The sequence below is a fragment of the Lontra canadensis genome, unplaced genomic scaffold, assembly GCF_010015895.1.
Source record: "Lontra canadensis isolate GAN:19392208 unplaced genomic scaffold, GSC_riverotter_1.0 scaffold28, whole genome shotgun sequence".
Taxonomy (NCBI): Eukaryota; Metazoa; Chordata; class Mammalia; order Carnivora; family Mustelidae; genus Lontra; species Lontra canadensis.
Window position 1 is genome coordinate 1,687,264 of NW_022631022.1, and position 19,326 is coordinate 1,706,589.

At 37.4% G+C, this 19,326-nt stretch overlaps 1 protein-coding gene across 10 annotated transcripts in view; it reads right to left on the reverse strand.

The window, feature by feature from the left end:
• The window catches only part of MAP2K5 (mitogen-activated protein kinase kinase 5), a 249,466-nt gene that overhangs the window by 165,379 nt on the left and 64,761 nt on the right, over positions 1-19,326 (reverse strand). For all 10 annotated transcript variants that reach the window (XM_032864619.1, XM_032864618.1, XM_032864617.1 and 7 more), the window contains exon 9: positions 2,344-2,383. In XM_032864619.1, the coding sequence (XP_032720510.1) occupies positions 2,344-2,383 (40 nt within the window). The remainder of the gene's footprint in view (positions 1-2,343; positions 2,384-19,326) is intronic.

A 19,326-nucleotide genomic window follows, 5' to 3' on the forward strand; every position in this document is an offset into this window, starting at 1 on the left:
CTCTGCGCTCAGTGTAGCGTCTGCTTCAGGATTCTTTCTCCCTCTGCCCCTCTCCCTACCTGCTCACTCTCTCTCTAAAATAAATAAAAATAAATCTTTAAAAAAAAATAAGAAAATACAACCCAAAATGAGGGGGGGGAAGCAATCAATCAAAACTGACCCCAAATGCTATATCTGATGGAATTAATAGACAAAACCATCAATTCAGTTAATCATATTCCACATACTCCATAACTACATTACATATATTCAAGAAGACAGAAGGATGGGGCGCCTGGGTGGCTCAGTGGGTTAAGCCGCTGCCTTGGGCTCAGGTCATGATCTCGGAGTCCTGGGATCGAGCCCCGCATCGGGCTCTCTGCTCAGCAGGGAGCCTGCTTCCTCCTCTCTCTCTGCCTGCCTCTCTGCCTGCTTGTGATCTCTCTATCAAATAAATAAATAAATAATCTTTAAAAAAAAAAAAAAAAGAAGACAGAAGGAAAATTGAGCATGTTAGGTAAAGATGTGGAAGATGTAAAAAAGACATATAAACTTCTAGGGATAAAAAGTACAATGTCTGAAATGAAAAATACAACAAACAAGATTAACAGCAGATTAGACAATGTGGACGAAAACCTGAGTATAGGACAAAAGAAACTATCCAAAAATGAACCATTAAAAAGAGAAAAAAAAAGACTAAGAGAGAAAAAGAGACTGATATAGCCTTTTACTTACAGCCTGTTGTGTCTTTTTATTTGAAATAAATTTCTGCTAAGATTTAATTAAAAAAACAAAAAACAAAAAAATGCCTGTTTTGAAGAAATGGCACATTTCTTTCTCTCTACTCTCCACAGTAGGACTGTTAAATAAGTTACATGGTCTTTGCCTTGGCTGCCAAGAAGCTCAGGCCTAAGTAAGAAATTTATTTTTATTTTTTAAGATTTATTCATTCAGGGGCGCCTGGGTGGCTCAGTGGGTTAAAGCCTCTACCTTAGGCTCAGGTCATGGTCACAGGGTTCTGGGATCAAGCCCCATGTCGGGCTCTCTGCTTGGCGGGGAGCCTGCTTCCTCCAATCTCTCTCTCTGCCTGCCTCTCTGCCTACTTGTGATCTCTGTCAAATAAATAAATAAATAAATAAATAAATAAATAAATAAAATCTTTCAAAAAAAAAAAAAAGACTTATTCATTCACTTTAGAAAAAGAGAAAGAGCACAAGTAGGAGGCGCACAGGGAGAGAGAATCTCAAGCAGACTCCATGTGGACCGGGGAAAACGATGCCGGGCTTGATCTCAAGACCTTGAGATCATGACACAAGCCAAAACAAAGAGTCAGATGCTTAACGGACTGAGCCACCTAGGCATGCCTAATTGTATCTACTCTTTAATCATTCATTCAATCAACTCAGATAAAGTTTAAACGCAATAGTCATAACTACTCTTAAATCATTCCCTCAACTCAGTTTAAGCATTTAGTACGTTTTATAAATTTTATAAAATCTAGGGATATAAAGTGAGATATAGTCCTCTCTCTATAAACTTAAAGCTCAGTTTAAGGTCAGGTCTAGTAGACAGCGTATTTGTAAACACCTACTGTTTTCATTTATTCAAAGTCTCTACTTTAGCAGCTCTTTTTTAAATGTGTCTTCCTTTAAAATTGCTTTTAATCCTTTCCAGAAACAGCTGTTAGCACCTTGCCATACCCAACTAAATAATCATGCACAAGAATTTTAATATTAGCCTAGCTTAGACAAAATTCAAAATGTATGAAATTATGAGAAATTATAATGCACTTGCAAGGACAAATAGTTAAGTTTTATAGATGATTTATAGGAGTGCCCCCTTCTCTTGGTGTCAATAAACTAAAGTTGACTGTCTTTAAATATTTTAACAGCAACAATCTAAGAGTTATGTTATCTAAAGGAACAAATAACTCAACAGATGGGAAAGCAGTGCTTTAGGGGTGAAGGTACCCTCTGAGAGAGGAGGGAGCTGAATATCACAACAGGACCATAGCTTCCATAACCTACCATCCAACAGTTAAACCATTCCATCCCCTCTTTCATGATACCTGTGACTCAAGCTAACAGGGGAAAAGAAAGTAGTGAGCATCAAGAACTTCATGAATTTCGGGGTGCCTGGGTAGCTCAGTCGTTAAGCATCTGCCTTTGGTTCAGGTCATGATCTCAGGGTCCTGGGATCAAGTCCTGTGTTGGGCTCCCGGTTCAGCAGGAAGTCTGTTTCTTCCTCTACCCCTTCCCCGCTTTCTTATTCTCTCTCTCAGATAAATAAAATAAAAATAAAATAAAATAAAATCTTATAAAAAAAAGAACTTCATGAATTTCATAAAATTTATTCAGCACTTACCTTTACAGCTAATATTTTCCCACTCGGGACATGATATGCTCTATGGGAAGGAAAAAAATAACAAAATCACTTGGGATACTAAACAACCAGCAGAATGGTTAAGGACATCAATGTGAATCTGAATATATCTGTAGTGATGGGATATATGATACTTTCAAAGAACACTAATAACATTAGCAGTTCATATTTCTATTGAGCTCCATGGTTTACACAGTGACTCATCATACAGTACCTTAAAATAACCCTCTGAGGTAATGCTGGTATTATTACCCTCCCTTTATAGATGGAGAGCCCTGGGGTCCAGAAAAGCTAAGCAGTTTTCCCAACAGCACTAAGTCAGTAAGTGGCAGAACTATAGACCTCAAACCCAGACCCCTTCTGACTCCAGACCCTTACAACAGACCAGCACTGTGTTTGTGGGGGTGGGGGGGGGGGGGGGGGGGGGATCTTCCGAAGTCTTCTGCTAAGCACTGTATAGAGCCATATAAAGTGGGAGGTTTTCCTTTTGTTTCCTTCAATTACAGGAACAGATACACTATAACCCTACATTTCATCAAAATAATCTCAGAACACTCGGAATTAGCTATGGCTTAAGATATAAGTGGAAGAATTAGCTATGGCTTAAGATATAAGTGGGAGAAATAGAAGAGATCACAGACTTATCTGGCTCAAGTATGTGGTTCATCTTTTCCTAAAGCTGGCATCTCTCAAAATTAAAAAAGCTTTAGAAAAGAGACAAGCTCAAATGATCGGATACAGGGAAATAACTACAGTTTAAATCAAGGAACAGAAATACATTCATTTATGAAAAAGAGTTAAGGGAGTAAGGTTTGCAGAAATAAGATACCATTACTTCTCATTAAGACCCTTTGTGTTTAAATGACACGTGGTCTTCCACACAACTTCTACATGGGCCGTACATTCTGACCATTATTCAGGGACAATCTGTCTTATATAAAAATGTCTAGAAAAACCACACAAAATCAACAAGCACTGTTACTGGAAGTCTATGAAAGTACAGACTTGCACATTAGCCAAAAGCAGTGTTCTTCCTCTCATCCAGCTGTGTTACGATGTGATTGCGTGGGGAAGATGTGGGGGTGGAAATGGAAGTTAGCTTCTTGGGAATTCCCTTTTACCTGCTGAGTTGCAAAATACATTTATCAGGCTCCCAATGACGACTCGGCAATGATTTGGTAGGAAAAACTGCCCATTTCTTAAAATAAAAATAAAACATATATTCTCCTATTATCAAAAAGAAAACATCACTCCCTGTTGTTTTGGAAGAAATCTCTGGTTGCTCTGACAAATTTTTTAACAGCTTTACTGAGGTGCAATTACATATGTAAGAGTCAATGAAGTATGTAATTTAATGATTTTTTAGCAAATTTACAGAGTTTTTACAATCACTGACAAGTGTTTTTTAAGTGACCAACTTATAGAAATGGTTTAGTTATTAAAGGCCTGCAAATATTTGTAACTTTCCCATATAAAATGTTATAAATTTAGGTAAGACTAGAAATATATATATGTATACATGTATGTAAATACTATATATATATTAGTGTTAAAAGAAATGTGTTCTGCTTTTCCTATTTGAGTATAAAAAGGTCAAGCCAACTACATAAGGTAAACTTAGCTTTTAACAATTAATTACAAATTAATTCAAGAATATCACATTTAAAGAAAGGCAAGATTATAAAAACTAAGTGGTGACTGTTCACTTTACTGAAGTTTTTTTAATCTGTAAGATGTCTAAAGATTTTCTCTAAATATCAACCTCCCTAGTATATTAAATACTAATAGAATTATAAAACTTAAATTATTTAAAAAATTTTTATACTTTACATAAAGTGGTATACATTTTATAAGTGGAATCCCCATATTATACTAGTTTCAGAACAAGTTACCATTTAATTGTATGTTGTGTATATGTATGTTAATACCAGACTTTTATAATGTGAAACTACATTTCAGGTCATGATTTTTTTTTTTTTCAGGTCATGATTTGATTCATGATATATCTGAACTCATATAATATACTGGTATATAATGACTAACACTATTTTTCTCACTGTCTGACAGAGAAGTTGTTGGACTAAGCTAAACTGAAATGTGATCTGAAGGAAGTTAATAACCTTATTCCATGCAAATATAGTTAATATAATATGTAAGATTTAATGATATATTATTTTCCTCCTGTACACCATAAATTCTTCCAATTTCAACTTTTAAAAATGCTGTATATTAGAATTCCTAACCCAGGACTGAAATACGAAAATAAAACCTATGGTTGTGTATGTTGAATGCATACACAGGGATTCAAAATTTGCAAAAAGAATAGTGGTGTTACTTTGGACAACAAGCAACACCTGGACATTTGAGATCGACAGCAGTGATAAGGAGATGACTAGAAGATAGTCTAATGTGTATACCATATTGGATAGTTTGGCAACTTAAGAAGCTTGTCAAGAAAGCTGATGTCTTTTCCAAAAGAAAGGTCTCCTATTTCCAAGTGAATTAAAAGGGAGAGGCTTGATGATTTAATTATGATGCACGCTAATTCATCCGTGGAAGTTTGGGTTCGATTTCGAGCAATAAAGACGCTCTGAGGTTTGGTTTACACTGCAGTGACAGTACCCGTGTAACATTTAATCATCCAGGAGAAGTGGATGACAAAGGCAAGGCCCGGCATGAGTCCAATGTGTCCCTTAACTTTGCAAATGGCATTCTACCTGGAGAAAAGAATTTGTTTACTTTCCAGGGGTACTGCATCTCAATTGTCTTGACCTTCCCCAACACATTAACTATAAAGTGATTAATGAAGTTTGAATGGAGGCTCTGGTTACACCAAAGGACAACCATACACCCCTGCATTGTCTTAATTAACAGCTAACACTTCAAATTAGTTTATTGTTGCCACAGTAATTACCTGTTCCAATGAGTGCATGAAGGAAGCATTTTTATGTGATATTTTTAGTGCTGAGTCCTTGAGTGTTCTGCTTTGTTTGTGACCAGCACAGACCTTCTGGGAATAGTCCCAGCCCTTAAAATTGAGCACACAACATATACACTTTAGGATGTCATGAACCAATAGCCTGGAATAAATTTTTTGAGTATTTAAAATAGCAAGAAAATGAGTAAAATAGGGAACACTTACTATCCATATTTTCTTAAATTATTTTTTCATTTGGAACAAAGGTTTTAGATGAGTGACAAAAAGTTGGTATCGACCTTTAATTTTTTTATACAGCATCAGATAATTTATTGTGCTCATAAGTCATATACAGAATTATCTAATCTAATCCCTACTTTTTACATTGTAAACACCCAAAAGCCAGGCTTAAAGAATGTGTCCAAACTTACAGTCAATGACAAGGCCAGGACTGGAACTGTGGCACAGTACATATATTTTAGGACCTTAAGGAAATATATGGTGATGTTTAAGTTTTCTTAACTGCAGGTCAGAGAAATACTTAATTCAAAACTTACAAAGAAGGGGGCTCCTGGGTGGCTCAATGGGTTAAAGCCTCTGCCTTTGGTTCAGGTCATGATCCCAGGGTCCTGGGATCGAGCCCTGCATCAGGCTCTCTGCTTGGCAGCCTGCTCCCACACCGACCCCTGCCTACCTCTCTGCCTACTTGTGATCTCTATCAAATAAATAAATAAAATCTTAAAAAAAAACAACAACAACTTACAAAGATGCTATTTCCATTAGGCTTAGGGCCATCACATCTGAGTCTTTCCAGGCAAAGAAACATTCTGCAAGTACTGCTAATCTATCACGGGAGGCAGAAGAGCACAGGGTGTAGGTTCCAAGTCATTGCTCAGGTTCTAATCGCAGTTCTGCCACCACTTCTTTTTTTAAAGTTTTTATTTCAATTCCAGTTAGTTAACATAATATTAGTTTCAGGCATACAATACAGTGATTCAACATTTCCAAACACCTGGTGCTCATGATGAGTACACTACTTAATCGCCATCATCTATTTAACCCACCCCCCTACCTCCGCTCTGGTAAGAACTAGTTTGTTCTCTACAGTTAAGAGTCTGTTTCTTGGTTTGCTTCTCTTCCCCCCACCCCCCCGCTTTGCTCATTTCTTTTGTTTCTTAAATTCAACACATGAGTGAAATCACAAAAGGTATTTGTCTTTCTTTCTTAGCATTGTACTCTCTAGCTCCATCTATGTTGTTGCAAATGACAAGATTTCATTCTTCTTTATGACTGAGTAATATTGCATTGTGTATATATACCACATCTTTATCCATTCATCAATCGATGGACACTTGGGCTGTTCCACATCTTGGCTATTGGGAATAATGATGTTATAAACTTCAGGTGTGGGTATCCTTTTGGATTACTATTTTTGTATTCCTTGGGTAGATACCCAGTAGTGTGATTCCTAGATTGTAGGGTAGTTCTGTTTTTAACTTTTCGAGGAACATCCCTACTGTCTCCCATTGTGGCTGCAACTGTTTGCATTCCCATCAACAGTGCAAGAGGGCTCCTTTTTGTCTCTGTTCTTGCCCAAACTTGTTTTTCTTGTATTGATTTTAGCCACTCCGACAGGTATGAGGCAATACCTCATTGTGGTGGTGGTGGTGGTGTTGTTTTTTAAGATTTTATTTGTTTATTTGACAGAGATCACAAGCAGGCAGAGAGGTAGGCAGAGGTGGGGGGTGGGGAAGCAGACTCCCTGCTGAGCAGAGAGCCCGATGACATGGGGCTCGATCCCAGGACCCTGGGATCATGACCTGAGCTGAAGGCAGAGGCTTTAACCCACTGAGCCACCCAGGCGCCCCCTCATTGTGGCTTTGATTTGCATTTTCCTGACAGTGAGTGATGTTGAGCATCTTTTCATGTGTCTCTTGGCCACCTGGGTGTTGTCCCTGGAAAAATGTTTATATCTTCTGTCCATTTTAAAATTGATTATTTGGTTTTTGGGTGTTCAGTTGTAGAAGTTCTTTATATATTTTGGATACTAACCCTTTATTGAATCTGTCATTTGCAAAAATCTTCTCCCATTCTGTAGATTGCCTTTTAGTTTTGTTGATTGCTTCCTTTGCTGTGCAGAAGCTTTTAATTTTGATGTAGTCCCAATAAAGTTTATTTTTGTTTTTGTTTTTGTTGCCACAGGAGACATAGCTGGAAAAATGTCACTATGTCAGAGAAATTACTGCCTGTGCTCTCTTTAAGGATTTTAGGTCCTTAATCCATTTTGAGTTTATTTTTGTGTATGATGAAAGAGAATGGTCCAGTTTCACTCTTTTGCATGTTCTAGCTCTACCACTTCCTAACATGAACCTGAACTATTAGAAAACCTCATCATGTCTCAAGTCTGGAAAGGGGGTATCAGACCTTACGTGATAGAGATGTGAGGATTCAATGAGATGATGTAGGTAGAGCACTGAGCACAGGGCCTGGTGCACAGTAAACATGCAGTAATGTCAGGATCCAAGGAAGTTTTCACGGTAGCTAGGTGGTTTACAAGTAAAACCTGCTAAAACTGACTGAAAGAGTTCTCTCTATGCTTTTAAGAGTCAGACTGTGTGCTCTACAAATGAAGGCTAATAAAGCTTTCATAATGAAGACTGGCAGAAGGCTGTGCTGTGTAATTTTCAGTTAAGAAATTCAAGTTCTAGGGGCACCTGGGTGGCTCAGTGGGTTAAGCCTCTGCCTTCAGCTCAGGTCATGATCTCAGGGTTCTGGGATCGAGCCCTACATTGGGATCTCTGCTAAGCAGGGAGTCTGCTTCCCCCTCTCTCTCTGCCTGCCTCTCTGCCTACTTGTGATCACTCTCTCTTTCTCCGTCAAGTAAATAAATAAAACCTTTAAAAAAAAAATTCAAGTTCTATTATTTCATGATGAACCAACTTGTTGAAGACAATCAGTCATCTGAAAGGCTACAGCTATACCAAGATTCCAGGTCTCACCATGGTTAGGTCTTGCCAAAACTTATTTATACTGCAGACAGGTGTTGTAAGTGCCACATCTGGTGTTCATCTCAGCAGAAACCACCTGACCATTACTGTTGCTAAATGAGAAGCCTAATTTTCATTCTCCTCGGCTTAACAGGAAAGCTGTTGTTAATTATTATTAATATAAACTACCTTTAAAGAAAACCTATATACCGGGTCGCCTGGGTGGCTTAGTGGGTTAAGCCTCTGCCTTCGGCTATGGTCATGATCTCGGGGTCCTAGGATCGAGCCCCACATTGGGCTCTCTGCTCAGCAGGGAGCCTGCTTTCTCCTCTCTCTCTGCCGGCTTGTGATCTCTGTCTGTCAAATAAGTAAAAAAAATCTATATACCTTTTTTCAGTATACACCCTCATATTACAAAATAAAAATCTGAAGCCTCTCCTAGTCTTTAGACTTTAGTATCTCTGTTATAACACTTATTAGCACACTACAGAAAAGTTATTTACATTTATCTTCCATACTGGGCAGGAAACACTACCATGTCTTAATCATCTTTGTATTCTTTACACTATGCACAAGTCCTGGCATGGTAGGTGCTCCATACTTAATAAATACTCACAAAATGAATACTACCTCTGGGTGAAAAGAACATCACTTGGATGGAGCTTTACAAAGAAAGTCTACATGCATTTAATTAATTGATTCCGTAATCTTATGAGTAAAAATCATTTTCCCCAACTTTGAGATATATTTGACATATAAGTAGAAGTTATTATCATTATCCCTATTTCAAGGGTAGATTTCCAACTGCTGAATCAAGAGTCTTTAGAAGGATACCAAGATCTGGCCCATGGTTACTCACTGATTTCTGGTTCTGCCAATCTCCCTTATCCACAGTACTCACTCTCCTCCTCCAAATATCCACCTGCCTCAGGCCCTTTGCATCTACTCCTCAGGCCTGCTAAACTCTTCCATCAATATCCACTTGGTTTGCTCTATTTCTTCCTACAGGTCCACAGTTACTTCTTTGAATATCCTACATAAAACAGCTCATTCTCTCTTTACTCTTCACAGAATTTATCAATACTTAACACAGTTTATTAATTTATTATCTGTCTGCTACCACTAGAAAGCAAGCTCCATGAAAACAGGCACTTTTGGTTTTTTATTCACTACTGTATCTCCAATGCCTAAAACTGTGCGGGCACATTTTATAAATATTTGTTGACTGAATGGATACATTTCTACTTGGTATAGGTCTATTTTTGTTTTTTATTTTTCTTTAGGCAGTTTTAGGTTTTTCTAGGAAATTGTCCACTTTGTTTTCAATTTTGTCATAAAGTTATTCACTGTATCCTCGTATTTTAAAAATCTCTGCTATCTAGAATTATGTCTCCTTTTTTCACCCAAAGTTTGTTATTTGTGTCTTCTTGCTGTTATACTTGGTCAATTTTTCCAAGCAACCAACTGTTGGTTTTCTTGAGTTGTTTCTTGAATTTTATTTTTTTCTTTTGTACTCCTTTCTTTCCTTCCATCAAAAAAAATTTATTTTCTTGAGTTAGATGCTAAGTTAGATGCTAATTATGGATATAATTAATATCCAGTTACTCTTCTCTAATGTTATACAAAAAAACTATGCTTTAGGTAATGACTTTGAATCACATGAGTATTCATATATGGTTTTGTTCAGCTTTAAATGTTTTTATTCCATGATAATGTATTATACTACCCATAAGTTATTCAGATGGGTGCATTTTAATTTCCAAATGTCTGAGGTTAACTTATTAATGATTTATTTTTTTAACTTTTCAAAATTTTATTTATTTTTTAAAGTAAGCTCTACACTCAACATGGGGCTTAAACTCATGACCCTGAAATCAAGAGTCACATGCTCTACTGACTGAGCCCAACAAGTGCCCTTATTAATAATTTCTAAACTAACCACTAATAATTTCTAAACTAACCACTCTAAACTAAAGAAAGAGATCTGTATGTTTCAAACTTTACTGAGACTTGCTTTGTGCCCTATGGTTTTTAAAAAATTAAATTTTCTGTACCTTGCTTTGTGCCCTATGGTTTTTTAAAAATTAAATTTTCTGTACCTGAAAATAACATACATTTTCATTTGACTGACAAAGAGTTCTATGTCTGACCATGTAACCAGCATGTTGATTGTGGTATTCAAATCTTCTGTATACTTACTAATTTGGGTCTGTTTATTACCTATTTATTACCAAGAGGCATTTTCCCACTATAACTGAATTTATCAAATTTTCCTTTTAATTCTCACCATTTTTCACTTTATGTATCTTAAGGTTATTAGTTACATATAAGTTTAGAGCTATTATGTAATTATGGTCTTTTTCTTCTATTAACGTATAGTAGTCCCTTCTATCCCTAATAAAACTTTTTTTTTTTTTTTTTTTTTAAGTAGGCTCCACACCCAGCATGGAGTCCAGTGCAGGGCCCGAACTCAAGACCCTGAGATCAAGACCTGAGCTGAGATCAGGGGATGCTTAACCCACTGAGCCACCCAGGTGCCCCCCAATAACACTTTGTCTTAAAATCTTTTTTCTCTTATATTAATATAACCACAGCTTTCCTTTGATAAGTATTTACTGGTATCTTCTCCCCATCCTTCTCCTTTCAATCTTTCTCTGTCTTTATATTTCAGGAATGTATGCTAAAATAGTCTAAAATAGCACATAACTATATTTCTAAAAGTTCAATCTAACCAATCTATTAGTTGGCAATATATTTATTATAATTAGATATTTATTTTTGCCTATATTAGTTATAATTACTGATATATTTGCATCTATTCCTATCACTGATTCATCTACTTTACACCTCTCTCTCTCCTGGAACCCTTTTATTCCTTCTACTTCTTTTGAAGTAATACATTCCTTCTTTGCCTTTGTTACCCATACAATTTTTAATAATCATACCAGATTTAACAAAATATTAAGTTAATTGTTATCTTTATTCTTCTCTCAAATGACATAAAAATCTTAGAATGGGGTGCCTGGTCAGTCACTTAAGGATCCGCCTTTGGCTCAAGTCCTGATCCCAGGACTCTGGGATTGAGCCCCATGTCAGGCTTCCCGCTCAGCAGGGCGTCTGCTTCTCCCTCTCCCTCTGACCCTCCCTTCTGCTCATGCTCTTGCTTGCTTCCTCTCTCAGATGAGTAAAAGATATCTTAAAAAAAAGAGACATTTCTTAAAAACTTAGAATTTTTTGGAATTAAAAAAATTTTAATTCCAACCAGCCTTTCTCATCTCATATTATTTTGTCCAGTCTTTTGACTTCATTTTGATGTCCCTGAATTAATCATGACTATCGTTTTATATAATCAGGTTTATCTAAACAGTCATCATGTCTTCTTTCATTTTATTCCTTTCTGGATTCAGTTGGATTCCATTTCTTTCTACCTAAAGTACTTCTTTCAGTAATAAACTAATGTCTTCCCCCTCTTTTTATCTCTCTCTCTTTTTCTCTGCCTACACACACACACACACACACACACACACACACACACACTTTAATATTCATTTCTGAAGATGTATTTATTTTGCCCTCACTCTTGAGCGAGAGTTTAACTGAGACAATTATTTTCTCTCAGGAAAACTGAGTCTTTCAGCTTTTATTACTGTTGTTGAAATTTTGCTGAACCCAATTTACAGGCCAATACAAAGCCACTGAAGGGTTTTGGATATAAGAATGATAGGATTAGACCTTAATTTTAAAATCCTTACTCTGGCTGCAGGTTACCACAAAAAAGGAGGAGAAACCAGAGAGGAAGGAGCACTTAGAAACCTGCTACAGGTCTATGCAAGAAGTGATTAAATGAACCCAGGTAGTAATTGTGGATGTGGAAAGGGGGAAATGATACAAAAGACTCTGGCCAGAGAGGATTTATAAAATATGGGGATGAGCAAAATAAACTTAAAATTTCAAGCTGATTGAATCAAAGTATTTATTCACAGAAATAGAGGAACTTTACCTACTCAGCCTTACACCATATAATCCTGTACTTTTTAGCTCCATGAGCATCAACAGGATTTGTGTGTAAATTTGGTGGATAGTCTGGAAGGAAAAGAAGAATCAAGAATGACTGCAAAGTTTCTGTCATAAGCAACTTATGGAATAGAGTTTCCATTATCAAGTTTGGAAAAATTGTAGAAGGAGCACCTTTCAGAGGATAACAAGAGTTCAATTTGGGGTAATTTTGAGAGCCCTAAAATACATTCTCTGGTACTTAGATAGGAATTTGAAGTTCAGGAGAGAGGACTGAGTAGGAGATACACTTTTGGGTTTCATCAACATGTAGATAATATGTAAAGCCACAGAACCACAAAAACTCTCTCAGGAATTAAATTAAGTAGAAATGAGGTCCGAGGACTGAACGCGAGGCGCTCCAAATTCAGAAGAGAGAAAGATGAGATAAAACCAGTAAAGGAGATGAAACAGTACAGACAGTAAACCAGCAACAGAACCTAGAGGATGGTGTCCCTGGGGCCCTGAATGTTGGTGTTACCCCCCACTGCCAAGTGCAGTACCTTGCCCAGAGGAGGTATTCAAAAAACCACAGGACTGATTTCAAAGCTATACGTGGTGACAAATGCAATTAATGCTATTATGTGCTCTCTGAAATTTTAAAGATGGGTCTAGTACAATATATATATGGCTAGAAGGTTGGACTCACCTTCAATCTAAACCCTAATGAGAATGTGTTAAAAGATACATCAGTCCAGGGAATAAAGTGAATTTCTAGAAGAATCTTTTAAAAGGGTATAAAGAAAAATCTCAAAACAAAATGCTAAAAAGTCCTATATTCACATAGGACATAAGGGAGAAACAACCTGTGTTCACACTCCAACATCTGGACCCCCACACAAATTTATGTCATGCATAAAAAAGATCAACTGCATCTGTATTTTACAATGTTTGCTGAAATTATTTATGCTTAGAATTTCAAGTTCTAGGAGAATCATAAAAATATGAATCGTCCCAGCTGACTCCTGTTCACAAAATAAATAACCTAGAGCTGATCATATATTTTCTGATAAAGCTTGTATACTCTCATACAATTAAAGTAGGCATCTCATTTCTTTGGCACTATTCTGCATATTAATTTCTATACACTCTCTAATCAAATTATTTTAAATCATGAGCAGAAAAAAAATTGTAATAGGGAGCATCTGTGCTTCTCTACCAACTGTGAGGTAGGATATAAGTTAAGAATGGAGGGGTTGGGCGCCTGGGCAGCTCAGTCGGTTAAGCGTCTGCCTTTGGCTCGGGTCACGATCCCAGGGTTCTGGGATAGAGTCCCACATCAGGCTCCTTGCTCAGTGGGGAGCCTGCCCCTCCCTCTGCCTGCTGCTCTCTCTGCTTGTGCTCTCTCTCTCTCTCCTTTCTCTCTCTCTGTGTCAAATGGTTGAATTAACAAAAAAAAAAAAAAAAAAAAAAAGAATGGAGGGGCTGACCTAAGATCTGAGGGTAAATACTTCAAAGTTTGGTAAAACTGGTAATATGTTATAAATGCCAATTTGCTAGCAAAATGGCCATCAGAATGAGTAGGGAAACATCTTCTTCTTTTTTTCCCTCTTGGAACAAGGATCCCAAGAGTAACTGCATGCACGATAACTTTTAATCACAAAGGCAAAACAAGAACTGCACTGCCACAGTCCTGGGAAGGAGAGAGGCACCTCTTTCCTACACCACGTGAAATAAATGCCACTGAGATGCGTTCTACTTCTCACGTAACGTACTTCAGAGAAGGTTAGTGAAAAGAGGAACACAATTACTCTGTGAATTATTTATAGAGTGCTATCAATCCTCGGAAAATTCTCTAAATGGATGGGAAACCTAAGAAAACAATCCGGTCACTAAAATGGTGAAAGCAATACTTAGGATCTGGCTTAAGAAGTAACCAGTAATCAAAAAGGGAAAGTCTTATTTTAGGTAAGCAAGAAAAATGATGTTTAACTATGTTGCTCCCTGGATCTCTTAGAGGACAGGTAAAAGGCGAGAAAGAAAGTGAGCAAAGGCTGTTTTAAATAAATGGAAGTTACAAATGGATCTGCTGTCACTCACTAGCTTCAGCCCTAGTAATGGTTTCTCTAAATGATAAAATTGGGTTCTGTGCTTTCCAGGCAAAGACTTCACGGCTTGTGGGATATATTGGATTCCTTGCTTCTCTGTTCTTTGAATGCCACAGAGATTTCCAGGATGTCCATGAGAGGCAGAGCAGAATAGGGGAGACAAGGTGAAAGAGAAACCTCTCTGTGATCTCTGTCATTACGACAAAAAGTATGATTTGGAGGAGACAAACCAGAGTCGAAAATGAGGGTTTTTTTTTATTAGTTATCCATTTAATTATCTGTGCAACTCTTAATTCTCATTAGCATAGAAAGTGAGAGTTGGCCATATTCAGATTTAATTACTGAATCTATTTCTTTATTTAAAAAATTGGTATCTGTTAAACCAATACCATACCTCTTATATCTTAGCCGATGTGAGATCATCAGTTTCCAATCTCACAGATACTGTTCCCCTGCTTGTTATGTGGTATTTTATTTATTGACCAAAAAAAGTAACTCTGATTTTAGGTAAATTTAGAAAAACAAATGGAAGTCTTTTTCCAACTCAGAAGGTTTTCCATCTCAAACTCTTAAGAGCCAGGGTGCCTGGGTGGCTCAGTCAGTTGAGTGTCTGACTCATGATTTCAGCTCAGGTCATGAACCCAGGTTTGGGCTCTGCACTAGATGTGGAAACTGCTTAAGATTCTCTCTCTCCCTCCTTCCCTCTCCCTCACTCTCTCTCTCCCTCTAATAAATAAATAAATAAATAAATAAATAAGGGATGTGAGCATAGACTGTACTATATTATGCTGAAAGACTAAAAGGTTGAATGATTCTGCAGCCCACACCAAACAAGTGAAAAACACTTCTTTGCCTTTATAAAAATCAAGTGCATAAATGCATGTGAGTATATATATAAATACGAAACAAACATTTTTTGTTACCTTGTGAGATTAATTTTTAATATCCCTGGATCTCATCTTTCAATTCAGTGACACATTTTTAGTAAACACATGTAAGTTAGCTGTGGTTCAGTTAATAAAAATTTTGTTTTATTGCTTGATCTTTTTAGAGATCTGTTCTTACGGTAGACTTCTTTGGAGGTAGATTTTACCAGTATGTCACATACTAAAATAGCCATCCACAGGAAAAAAAGGTCAAATCGTTTCAGGGAAATCAACACTGACAGTTGTTGCCTTCCATAATAGATAAACACATTAGCTAGGCTCTAGCTGTTAAAATAGGAAATGCAAAGTAAACAGCAGTTGTAAAAAGAAGCTTTTATATAAACTGTAGGAGTTCAATAGCAGTCTATGCCAACCTTCCTTCTGCCTAAAACCCATTACAAATGCTGGACTACCGATTGTAAAATAATTTGTGGTTAAGCCACAGAGCTCCCCGACTCTCAGACTATTTAAGTATCAAATCAAACATGTATTAGATTACAGATATCAACAACTCTTTAAGATCCAGATCATCCACAGGTCGTACTGGTTGCTAACCTAGGATATGAGGAACCTGCTACTGGGACCCTACATTTGGCCTTTCTTATTTTTTCTAATGACTCTGGTTATATACCCTTTCTGCCCCCACACCTGCCTCAGTTAATGCTGTCACCATGGCCTTCATATTTCTTCCATAAGTTGACGCGGCCTGGTTCAAGCCTTTAACACTCTCCACATCAACTAGAGTAATGTCTTTTCATATATGGTCTAAATACCTTAGAGATCGAGGAAGCTATAGTCACAGTGATCTCTTGATCGAAGGTTCAGAAAGAATGTGATGGGCAAAACAGAGAGGCAAGAAATATAAAGCTAAATGACAACAGTGAAAGAAATATAGGACTGAGGCAATACATGTGGGAAAAAGTAGGAACACCTTGAGGATTAACTACTTGGGATTCTTCTCTCCTGAAATGACTTGATTATAATGGAGTATCTGTTCATGGTTTCTTTGTGGAAAGCTAACAGTAAATCACTTTCTGAAATCAGATCTAAAAATGGCTATTTCAGAAAACCTCTGTAAACCAGTGATTCTACTGTGCTTTACAGTTTGTATTTTTTATAGAGAAGCTATTAGATTTGCACAAAAATTTCTCATTCTTATTATCCTTACTTTTAGGTAAGGAAACCAAAGCTCGATGGGCTGAAGAACTACTTCAAGATTCTGATAAGCACTGGAGGACTCAAGTCCTTGGAAGTCAGGTCCAGTGTGTGCCCCAATAAGCCTGAACCAACACAAACGCGTTGCTTCTAGAGCCTCTAACTCAAGTTGTCTTCGAGGTTCTCTGGATATGGTCTGTGTTGATTTTTAAAAAGCAATAGGGAAAATCGATTGAACGACTCGCTCTTCAGAGCTGCATTAACTTTTTCAGGCCACTGGGGTACTATTTACTAAATTACCTCTCCTAGAACACCAAATAGTACCCTAGTGGGTCAAAGAGTAAATGCACCTCTGAAAAGTGAGCCATTTATTCCCTTCTTCCCTGTAGTACCAGATGTAATATGTCCCCTATGACAGAAATATTAACCCATTTCCATTAAAAACTCAAGAAATTGTCCCACACTAGAGAAAATGAGTATGAGGACTCTTCCCAAAGCAAAAAATCTCTCTTCTATAACCCTGGGCACAACCTTGTCGGAAAGTCAACATGTATTTATATAACAACGCTTGTTTTTTATTCACAAGAGATTGATTTTTAATCAAGACCTCAGAACAAAATAAAAATATAAATTCAGAGCTGATGGTTTTCAGCGGAGAGATGCGCAGGGTATCGCAATAGCTAGTTTTATCCTGTACTGTAGGATTTAAAAAAAAAAAAAAACCAGCTCGAGCATTCATCTGGCTTATGAAACAAGAGCTACGTCACCAACAGCTGCCCTTTCACATATCTCATTACGTTCCAGGTTATCCCTTTGTCAGAAAAAAAAAAAAAGCAAAAACAAAATTCCTTGACTAGCAAGTAAATATATTATTACTTGTAATCTGTATAAAGGCCAAAGCCTCTGATTACATTTTTGAGCTGCTTTAAGAACAGCTACTGAGTGATTTCACACTTGTGAGATACCTCGACAAAGTGAGACTTTAAGGTTTTCAGCACTGTTAGTCCCTTACTCTTCTGGAAGATGGCTGTGCAATGAAAACAAGACAACTTTAATTTAAGAATCATCCAGCTTCTAATTAAACTGCCATAGGCAGCTGGTTGGATAAGTTTTAATCAGTTTCAATCACCTATTGATTGGTATACTGAAGCCTAAAAAATTAAAAGTAAAAGATGATTGGGGAATTGTCCCATCTCAGAACAACAGTAGAGGCCTCTGTAAATAACTCCTCTTTTAACCATCAGCTAAATGAACACTTCAATACTGCAGTACAAAGTCTTCTGCAAAATTACTTTAACTAACAAGCAGAAATTTATCAGCTTCAGCCAAAATCAATGCTGAAATCAATTTGAACACTGGTTGTGTCTAAAGGGGCTCATTGGCAATTTAGGGAAATTACGCCATGTAAATGCCTGTGCTTTAATTGAACAGTTTCATCAACTAGGCTGTGATTGCTGTCCATTCATTTATTTACTTTCACTGCAGCTACCATTCTGCAAAGGAATGGCTTTTGTCAGGCTGGAGAGAGGCACTTTATCTTCATTTTGTGCACTTTTGTGCATAACAGACTTCATGAAACGGGCGTATCATGACCAGGGTCCAAACAAACCTGAAGGGACTTTTCCTTTCACATAAAAACTGAACAACACTCAAACCACCACCATACCTTCCACCATCCGGAGATAGGCATCTTTAAATGCATCGGGTGTTTGAGTGGAGAAGGAATTTGAATGACTTCCTGCACATGGAATTGTGTTTGTGTATTGAGGAGCTACATTTTGGACAAAAGAAGGAAAAGCATTTGGATTCTAAATTCAATTCGACCACATTCTTTCTGAGGTATTGTTATTGACTTCCAAAAATATATAAACATACGTGTATATATATGCATAACACTGTATTTTATAAAGTAGAGATTAGTCAAGAGAAAGTGCTATTCTCAAATCCATCCAGGAGACTAAGGCTTAAAGATGTCACACAGACTTAAAGATTAAGGGGAGGAGAAAGGGAGAGGAGTCCGTGTGAAAGGAGAAAAATGAACTTCCTTGTAAAGACCAGCAGCCAGAAACACCATCAAGGTCCCCAAAATGACTTAAATATGCACTCAAAAAATCACAGACAAGGAAAAAACCCAAAGATGCAATTTCTGGAGAATCCCATGCTGCAGTGACTCGAGTTTGAAAAGCATTAACATTTTTGACATTGGGTTAATTCAGATTACAAGTTCTAGGGAAGGAGAGAGGAAAGAAGACAGCAGCTCATTCACATGGGTCTTCTTTAAGGTACATGTGCCTGATGCAAAAAGTGAAAGGTACACTTGTAGTGTATTTGCTTGAACACGCTGGCAGAAATCCTTAGGCTTGCACATACTTAGCTCCTCACAGAACCAAGTGGAATTATTCACGAGGAGAGCACCAGGAAGGGACTAATGAATAAGAAAGGATGAGTTTCAGTGGTGGTTCTATCCCTGTCTTGTTTTGAATCCTCAGGGAAATCCATTAAGTTTGGTGGTTCAGTCTCTTTGCAGGGTCAAATGAGGGCAGTGATAGCTGTTGTCCCCAGCTATATATATCTTAGTGCTGCTGGGGGCTAACCAGGGCTTGTGATGGTGGCCCAGTTTGAAAACAGGAGTGCGACCACTCTGATTCTAAGCACCGCCTGTGCTTTGAGTATGACGGAGGCAGGCTGGGCCCTGACACCTACTAGGGCTGCCAGGGATGCAGGGAAACTTCCCATTTGCCCTTTTAGTCGGCGACCCCAGCTGTTCTACTCCACCATGCTCACTAGGAATTCCCTTCAAAAAAACGTTAAAAGGGAAAAGAAATAAATGGTGTCCAGAAACTTCACTTAGTACATGTGTTTGTGGTAAAAATTCATTC